This window comes from Balaenoptera musculus, chromosome X, assembly GCF_009873245.2.
Source record: "Balaenoptera musculus isolate JJ_BM4_2016_0621 chromosome X, mBalMus1.pri.v3, whole genome shotgun sequence".
NCBI lineage: Eukaryota > Metazoa > Chordata > Mammalia > Artiodactyla > Balaenopteridae > Balaenoptera > Balaenoptera musculus.
The window spans coordinates 48,995,291-49,005,233 of NC_045806.1; the positions used below are offsets into that span (position 1 = coordinate 48,995,291).

At 40.6% G+C, this 9,943-nt stretch overlaps 1 protein-coding gene across 1 annotated transcript; it reads right to left on the reverse strand.

Moving 5' to 3' along the window:
* Positions 1-687: 687 nt before the first annotated feature.
* On the reverse strand, positions 688-2,665 carry LOC118889184 (spindlin-2). The gene is made up of 2 exons (XM_036840941.1): positions 2,367-2,665; positions 688-1,755 (listed from the first exon to the last, which is right to left on the reverse strand). Exon 2 carries the CDS (start codon positions 1,751-1,753, stop codon positions 977-979), a length of 777 nt encoding a protein of 258 aa, XP_036696836.1. The 5' UTR covers positions 1,754-1,755; positions 2,367-2,665; the 3' UTR covers positions 688-976.
* Between the last annotated feature and the right edge of the window lie 7,278 nt (positions 2,666-9,943).

A 9,943-nucleotide genomic window follows, 5' to 3' on the forward strand; every position in this document is an offset into this window, starting at 1 on the left:
ATGAACTCCCTGATATTATAAAAGCCCTTTAGGTATAAACTTGGCTCCTGCTTAACTCTTGAGACATTCCTGTCAAAATGTCCTTCTAGGGAAGCTCCAATCCATCTGGTTTCTTTGACTGTTGCCACCTCCTTTGTGCACAGAGCTAGGGAGGGCAATTTGGAAATTGCCAGAAGTCCTATTTTTCCTTGGGTCTTCCCATCTCTCATGGACCCCACTCCCCATATCTTGTTTTCTGTATTCTCACTCCCTCTGTCAGTCTTTCGTCTTAGAATTCCTCCTTCCTCCGTGTCCCTCTCCTCTGGCCCCTCACTCATGCATAGACCTCCATTTAAGTATCCTTTTAGCCTCTCCCCAGATCTCTGCCAACTTCATCTTTCTCTCCCTTGCTCTGGATCTCTTCTAAACGTCTTTGTGTCCCTCTCTACTCAATTTATTCTGTCTGTTTTCCTCTAAGCCTCAAGATCTCACTCTCCCTCTGTTATTCTTCACCCCCTCCCAGTTGGGTGCCTCCCCCTCTTAGGTCATCCCTCCTGCTAGGGAGCCTCTCCATTTCTGACCCCTCCCCACCTCCTCCTAAGCAGCCACCTCCCCTTCTCCCTTCCCCCACAGCCCATCTCTAGTTCCTTCTCCTCCCCCCTCCCTAGACCAGACCAGCTAAGTCCTATTCCATTTTTAGATGACTGATTATGATACTAGCTGAACTTTATTCACAGCCTGAATTTACAGCTGTTCCTTCCTTTCATGCCCCATCCACCAAACACACCCAATCGTTTCAACATGACAAATTCCTTACACACAGCGTGTCATGGCCACATAAATTTGTATTTTTCAGGACAAAACAACAGTTATGCTGGCAAAGATGTTGGATTAACAGGGACCCTAAAGCTTTCAATACACTGAAAAGTAACATTATTTTGCATGTCTACAAAGTACACATTTGTTTTCACAAATGTGGCAAAGTTTACCCTAACAGTTAGGACTTTTTCACCAAATCATAGACATAGATATGGAAATCATCATCAAACTTGATGAAATACACAGAGGGTTTGGCTTCCACTTGGTGAATGACCATGCCGATCCGTTTGGAGCCATCTTCTTTGGTATATTCCACATGTTTACCTATCAGGCCATCTACAACTCCTCCTGGCTCCCTCTCTGCTGGAGGAGACTCACTGGACTCTGGCATGATACGGAGGTCTCCTTCTTTATAATCATCTAGAAGCTGGTACATGTACAAGACAGGATCTTTCTCATAGGTAATATAAAACCAGGCTTTCATGATAGGTGCTTGGGCCAAGACCATTCCTCTCCATTCATCCTTAGAACCATGCTCACCCTCAAACATATGTTCCACAGCTTTACCAATTATGGTATTTGCAAGGTTTGCATCACTGACTTGAGATGATGCCACCCTGTCGGAAAGAATTTTAAGAGACAAAACTCTTTCATCTCTGTGAAGTTCCAGTCCATAGACACAGTCAATTCCATCATATTTCACCAGATAAAGAGAAGGATTTATAGGCACCTGATCCAGAACGGTTCCTTTCCACTGGGTGATGGGCTCATCGCCTTCCTTCCATCCGTGTGAAATCCTGCAGCCTACGATGTTCCTGCGGGGCTGGGACGAAGGTCTGCCTCTCTGCTTCTTTTGGGAGGCTTTTCTCTTCGTCATGTTTGCAGACCCAGTGGCCCGTCCTGCGACTGCCCTGGTTTGTTGCCCTTCGGCCTCCTGCGAGTTGGGGGTTTTCATGTCTGCAGGAGGAGGAGAGAAGATAAGAGAGGAACATTCAACATACCATAAGGTGAAGTTCTCCCGACAGCGTCGTCTCCAGGTACCCTGCGCCAGCGCCTAAAATTTCCCCATGAGCCTGGCAGCAATGCTGGAAATCCTGGCTGTGTGCCTGAAAGTGCTCTCCCTTCTAGGTTCCTTGAGGCTGCGGGAGAAGGCGGCAGCGGCAGTGGTGCTGCCTGGGGTTAGGAACCCTGCAGGAGGGGGCGGGCTACCTCCTTGTTCAGAGACCCCAGCCTCCGTCACCCGCCACTGGCGCCCACTCTCAATCCCCTGCAAAACCCCTATCCCTCCACCGCCCTGACCCGCATGCACTCGCTCACTGTCCTCCTGCTCTGAACACCCCAGTCTGCTACCCACACGCCCCCGTCCACCCCCACTCTCTTTCGTGGCCCCCAGCGCCCTCGCCTCCCCGTGCTCACCTTCAATGTCTTGCTTGATTCCTTACGCTATTCCCCTTTCCTACTGCACATTGCACTCCCCCTCCCACCCCGGCGCCCGCCTCCACCCCTTATCTCCTGCAGGAGTCCATCCCATCCCCCTTTTCCATCCCAGCGCCCACCAATGGCCTTGCCTTGCCTGGCGTCCACCGCCCCGGATCTCGGGCTTCACGTGTGCAAATCGGACACCTCGCAGCTTCCTTTGCGGTGAGCCTGCGTCCAAGAAGGATCCTCAGGCGAGGAGCCGGGTGTTTGCAAGAGCTGGAAGGGGAGGATCCTTAGGCGAGGAGCGTGTTTAGGAGGGCGCCGGAGCAGGCGAGGAGGATGGCGGCGGTGTCTTCAGCACTCTGCTCTCGGGCCCTCCGCCTCCCCCTTGGTGGTGGCAGCCCCTCTGCCACATGGGGCTCCCACCAGCCGCTACTGGTGCAGTAGTCTCCTCCCTCTTTCTGCATAGGACTAGGCTCTTAGTTTCCTGTTAGTGAAGAGGCCTCCCCTTCCTGCTAAACCCTATGCTGCCAGCCTCCATTGCCCTGGAGCCACTCCTAGGCTGCTCCTCTCCTTTCCAAAATTTAGATCTCTGGAAACTCTAGGTGGTCTTTTCCTCTGCAGGTACTTCCCACCTCCACCCTCTCAGGCTCTCTAGCTCCACCCCTCAGCTGCCCTGCTAGGGTGCCTCTTAATTTTTCACACGTTCTTCACGTTTTTTGCCCACACAAGTTCACACAAAACATATATGGATACAGAAATCCTTTATATTCATACACAAATATATTTATGTGCATACATATTTTTCTGTATATTTCTGATATTCATATTCACAGATATATAATCCTAAATACACACCTTTTCCCAATCACATAACGCACAGGCATCTTTTTTGGTATACAACTACACAGAAATACATATAATGAGAATTTCTCCAACGCATGTGTAGGCTCTTTTAGATTTGGAGACTTAGCTTGGAAAAATAGTGACTTATTTTAAGCTTAAAGAGTTATTTTTTTGTGTGACTCCAATTTGAAACAAATCTTATCCAGTTTTGCATAAAGTGACATTTATTTTGTATCTTGTTTGTATCCTTTTTTTTACTTATAGTTTTTTTCCACCATATCGCATAATTCTTTAAAATATCACTATTATGGTGTCATATCAGTAAGAAAACAATCTCAAACTGATTTAAAATAACAGTAATTTATTGGGTAATTATTTGAATAATCTAATAGGTGTCAGATTGGGCTTAATCTAAGTGCTCAGTGTTATGGGCTGAATCGTTTCCCCTGCAAATTCGTATGTAGAAGTCTTAGCCCCCAGTACCTCAGAATGTGAATGTATTTGGGAGTATTGTCTTTAAAGTGGTATTTATAGTGAAATGGGGTTCCATGGGTAGGCTTTAATGTAATATAACTTGTGTCCTTATAAGAAGAGTTGATCAGAATGCAGACATACCTGGAAGAACAACCATGTGAAGATAGAGAAGATGGCTATCTGGAACGCCAAGGAAAGTGGCCTCAGAAAAGAATCAACCCTGCCAACACCTTGATCTTGGACTCATAGCCTGCAGAACTGGGAGAAAATAAATTTGTGTTGTTTAAGCCACTGAATCTGTGGTACATTTTTATGACAGCCCTAATAAATGAATATATTCAGTGCTGTCACCAAAAACCTACTTTTGTTCCATCTTCTATTTTCTCTGTGTTGTCAGTTTCATTCTGAAGCTTATGTTACAATATGGCTGTCAGCAACTTTGGGAATTATATGCTCCCTTATTCATATCCAGTGACAGAGAAAAGCTTTTTAGAGCAACTTTTGATCAAAATTTTGCTTTACTTTGATTGGGAACTTCATAGGTCATTTGCCTGTCCTTGTACTATGGCCAAAGACAATGCTGTGTCCACTTATTTTAGTTTCAGTTTATATACTTATTTCAGAAAAAATCACATTAACAAAGTGAATCTGTTTGAATAATTGGCTCATGCTAATCAAGTGCCACTCCCGAAGTTGGGGTTGGGGTCAATCCCACAAAAATTGTATAGGTCCTATACAATGAAGGAGGATTGAAATGGATACTGGTAGAGTAATCAATAATGTCCCCAGCAATTCCACGTTATTATTTTGAAAGACAGTCTAAAAGTTTTTATTCTTCTAAAATTTGTGTTTCTCTGATACTACTCTTAAATCTATGTGACTGCCAATTAATTGAAGATTTGTTCATATTTCTTTGATGAGGTAGTAATAATTTATCCCCTTTCAAAATTTTTATTCCTAAATTTTTGCAACTTGTTGGTATATTTACATCATCCCCTGTTGTTGAGTTTCGTTTATGAAAATCTTTCACAGAGAATCAAACCAGCCTCTTTTACAGGTATCCTTTCATATTCATGGTTTTGAATTATCTGACCCCATAAGGGTAACCAGTAGGGTAAGACTAGTATCTTAAATGTTCCAAGGCATCAAAGTTCACTCCGTACTTAGAAACCAACACAAATATCCTCTCCTGAAAACACAGCTTTCTGACCTCCTTTTGTTGAGGGTCACCATCTTCAAGGGAATCTTGAATAACTAACAAGTCCTAACCGAAGTACCTTCTTGGGAATTAAAGTTGATGCAGGAAGAATTTGGTAATAGTCCCATTGAGTATCTACAGAAGGGACTTTGGTGTTGTCCTAGAAAGTGTTTTTCCAGTGCCACTACAGCTAGAAACTATGCAGTGTGCACGAATGGTCCCTTAAATACCACTGAGGTATTACATTTCCCAACTGTTTTCACTTATCCCACCTTGTGCTTTATCCAAACTACAAAGATTTTAAGGCCAAATATATTTCTTATATGCTATCTTCTCTTTCGTCTTGGCCTTATTTATTCATTTCTCAAACTGACTCCCACATCTTGCCAGTTGCCTTTGAGATCCCATTGCCCACAACTTTCAGGTTTCTTGTCCTCCTTTAAAACAGTTATTACACCCCAGATTCACCCAGAAAATCTCAAAACTGACTGCACTTTCTTCATTTTCCATGTATTAACTTGACCATACATCTATTAACAAATTCCGGTTAAATTCCTTGAGCTGAACATGTATAATGGCATTGCATGGAGCTGTGGTACAAACTCAATCTCGAAGAAAGCAAGGACCATTCCACATCTAAGGTTTTTGGTCACTGGCCTAGCACTCTACTTTTAAAACACAAGTTTTTAGGCAACACAGTTACAGTGATCTTTAAGAAAGGGGGAAAGTTATTGATGCCCCCAACTTCCATTTCCTCATCATATCATATTGAGTTTCTCACTTTCCTTGGTTTGCTGCACTGCGGAATAATGGCAACTTCTCACTATGACTGACATGCAGTAGAGTTGTCCATCTAAAGACTGACTTGAGCTGGGATTACTGGCCTGGCTGTGATAATTGAGCAGTCCATTCAGAAGTCCCATTGAAAGAATGTGTAGCCACTTTATGTGAGTTTGTGGACTTTCTCATCATGGTTCAGTTTCTTACAAAGCTACTTTTCACGATGAAGCTATGATAGGAAAGTACTATCCAAGACAGCATCAACGTTCTTTTTATTTATACATGTGGCAGACACTACATAGACTTCTAATACTCCAGATTTTTTTGGGGGTGAATGACTCAATGGCTAGAAGTCACAGAGCCATGGAGAGGGGGACATTCTAGAGCTATTCTTTACATATATCTCTAGTTTTAAGCTGTGAAGAAAAGGTTGAGTGTTTTTTATGATAATTCTTTAACTCTGATGCATGAAAAAAAACAGGGCTGATTGACTTCATTATTCTAGATGTATATATATTACCTCTTCTTAGATCCTAACTCACATTGACCCATCCCAGTGTGGCTTGGGAAATGTGTTGTGCTATGGACTGAATTGTGTCCCCCCCCCCCAAATTTATACGTTGAGGCCCTAACTCCTGATGTGATGATATTTGGAGATGGGGCCTCTAGGAGATGATATGGGTTAGATAAGGTTACGTGGGTGGGGCCTTCATGATAGGATTAGCAAACTTATAAGAAGAGGAAGAGACACTAATGCTCTGTCTATACCATGTAAGGACACAGCAAGAAGGTGGTCTTCTGCAAGCACCTTGATCTTGGATTTCCAGTCTCTAAAATTGTGAGAAGTAAATTTTTGTTGTTTAAGCCACCCAGTCTATGGTATTTTGTTACAGCAGCCCAAGCAGACTAATACCTGTTGTGACCTTGGCAATGAGCCTTGAGCAATTTTCCCTCCAGGTCAACACCTACTCCTTTACTATGCATGTACATCTGCCCTGGATCTTACTCTCTTTCAAACAACAAATTTATTTAAATCCTGCACTAACTGTTATAACTCCTTGTCAAACTCACAGTTGTACTTAACTCCCACTGTTGGAAGTACTAGGGGTGGGGGTCTCAGTGTATTAAAACACTTTTTCCCCTCAATTGTACGCTATTCCTTGATTTCTATGGCAACAACACAATTGTCATTGATTTCTGTCTTCTGAGCAGATAAGAGCTTTAGCACAAACAGAACCTAAGCATTACAGTTCATCCTAATGAGTATAAATAATTCAGTGTACCGTGTGCAAGACTTGGGATGGTGAGCTTTGTGTAACCACACCCCAATTCTTGGGACACTTCAGTTGAATTCAGGGCTTCAGGACTTCTGGATTCTGCAGTAGGGAAAAAAGGCATTTCTGTGGGGTATTGTATAGAGGTAGGGGCATTCACCTACTTTGGGAGCTTTGGCCCAGTGAAATCAATTTCTCAAGAAACAAACTCAGAAGTATTTGGCAACAGGTCAGAGTGGACCTCCTGTATTTGTACCCATAGACTCTGAAGGGTTCCTGGGGAGATTTAAGATCAATAGACAGCATCACAGTCTCAGCCAGAGGAGGATCCCCACAGGCCTTGGACCCATAGGTTCATTTCAACAGGTTTTGTCTGTGATGTCAGAGACTCTACAGGAAAATGATAGTAGCATATCAACTCAACTGTTAGGGGTGCCACTGACTCTAGTCTTCCTACAAGTATTATTAGCAGCAAGTATGTGAAAGGGATTGTGGTCTATACAGATAGAATTTCAAAGAAATAGAAAGGTTTCTTATTCTTCCTTGGTATTCTAAAGCCATTGGAAAATCCCTTTAAGGGTTACTTTGGCCCTAGATAAGATCTTTGTAATTTCCTCCAGTGCTTATATTCTAAGAGGTCATTTTATTTGATCTGTTAATTACAAAGCAAATTGTTTAAAATGATAAGTTAAATTGTGAATTGACAAGTATTCAAGGGTAATGAGTTTAAATGGTTATTAGAAAAGATTTCATTGAGCTAATGTGATAATAACTGCTTATATTGGGATTTCTAATTAAAATATGTTCTTATACAATAATTGCCTACATTGGGATCCTTGTTAAAATAACTGTAAAAATAATCATAAAGTAAGAAATAATTGCCTAAAGTAGTTTAAATTGCTTTTTGAAGTACATTCAAAATATTTATAAGTGATTGGCTCCCCTTGGAGCTGCACTATAGAATCTTTCCCTAAGTGATAATAGTTAATGCCCTATCCTAGACTCCAGATTGTACAGCCTAAGCCTTCCTAGAACTCAAATTTTAATGTGCCTATGAATGGTCTAGGGATATTATTTAAATGAAGATTCTGATTAAGTAGGTCTGAAGTAGGGCCTGAGATTCTGCATTTCTAACAAGTTCCCAGGTGATGCCCATGCTGCTGGTACACGGACTACACTTTGAGAAGCAAGGGGTAAAATTTCCATTAAGTAACTTCTTGGCCAAACAAAACTGGGGTAGAATGCCTCCTAAGGAGCCTCAGTTAATGAGGCTTTTCTTTTCTCAATATGAAAAGAAGACTTAGTTCTGGGAACTATAAAAAACTAGAATAACATTACCTGAGTTTCTCTAACTACTGTACTAAGATACTAATATGCTTTATTTTATAAATCTTGACATATTATTTGAGGACATAAGTTGTAGGTGTGGTAGATATCTACAAATGAAATTCATTAAGCTTGAATATATTGCTTCAAAAATTTTGTCTCATGTGTTCACAAGGAGTATTCTGAAATACTAATGTACCCACTCACAACTTTTAGGGTGATATCAAAATGTTTTCATTACAAATGTATGTAATTGCAAAGGATGTAACTTCCTTTGTACTGTAACTGCTAAAATTTTTAAATGAGATGGTTAAATTGCTCTTTTAAGTGGATCCAATGAAATAAAATACCATACCTATTTGACATCTGCCATCATCCATTTTAAAAAAATGCACATTTTTTTAATATTGGAAATTTAAAATAATTTTTTGAACTTGAATAGAAATTTTATATTTTACATATAAAATTATATTTATAAATTTATATGTATATATCCTACATTCATTACAAAATTCTATCCTAATATCATATATTTTCATGCATAAACATTTTTACACTCTGGTATTGCTTTGCAACAGAAACATATATACATGTTGAAGTTAAAAGTTTTTAAAATTCCCCAGTGATCAAAAGAGACGGAATTAAATTTTTCTGCTAGATTAAACTATTAAAATTATTATTAGTATACAAATGCTTACAATAGCATAAATGTATTATAAATATACATCATTAAACAAAAAGGTAAACATTTAGTGGAAAAGCATCTCCAATACAGTCTGTGCTTATTTTTCCCCACGCAATTAGGTTATATGCTCATTAATGAATATTATTTATTTCTAGAATGAGACAAAATTCAGAACCAATACCAGATCTATTTCTCATTTGTATAAATCTAAGTGCAGGGAATACTTCTTTATATAAACACATAGATGGGACCAAAAGGAATTTTGATATAACAATATCACTCAATTCTCTAAATTCTGAGCTACACGACAAAAAACACAGTAACCATTCATAAAAATTACTTTTTTTTTTAAAGAAATTCACGTTCTTTTATTTATTTATTTATGACTGTGTTGGGTCTTCGTTTCTGTGCGAGGGCTTTCTCTAGTTGTGGCAAGTGGGGACCACTTTTCATCGCGGTGCGCGGGCCTCTCACCATCGCGGCCTCTCTTGTTGCGGAGCACAGGCTCCAGACGCGCAGGCTCAGTAATTGTGGCTCACGGGCCCAGTTGCTCCGTGGCATGTGGGATCTTCCCAGACCAGGGCTCGAACCCGTGTCCCCTGCATTGGCAGGCAGATTCTCAACCACTGCGCCACCAGGGAAGCCCAAAAATTACTTTTTAAACAATATGTCAGTGGGACAACTTAAGGGCTTCCTTTGATGTGGTTGAAAGCAGTTAATTGTAAACCACCTGACTTGCAAAAGTATTTGTTATACACTCATTAGAGTCAGTCACAGTCTCAACAAATAAAGTATTTTTAAAAATAACCTCTTTTATTTTAGAATAGTTTTAGATTTAAAGAAAATTCTAAAGATCATACAGAGAGCTTCCATGCACCGCATACCCAACTTCCCCTATAGTTAGCATCTTATATCAGTATATCACATTTGTCACAATTAACAAACTAATATTGATACATTATTACTTACCAAATCTATACTTTATTCAAATTTTCTCAGTTTTTACTTAATGTCCTTTCTCTGTTTCAGAATTCCATCCAGGATGCCACAATACATTTATTTGCCTTAGACTCCTCTTAGGTGTGACAGTTTCTTAGGCTTTCTTTCCTTGTATGACCTTGAAAGTTTTGAAGAGTACTAGTC

Coding starts and splice junctions, on each gene's coding strand:
- LOC118889184 (XM_036840941.1), bottom strand. CDS start 1,753: ATGAAAACCCCCAACTCGCAGGAGGCCGAAGGGCAACAAACCAGGGCA.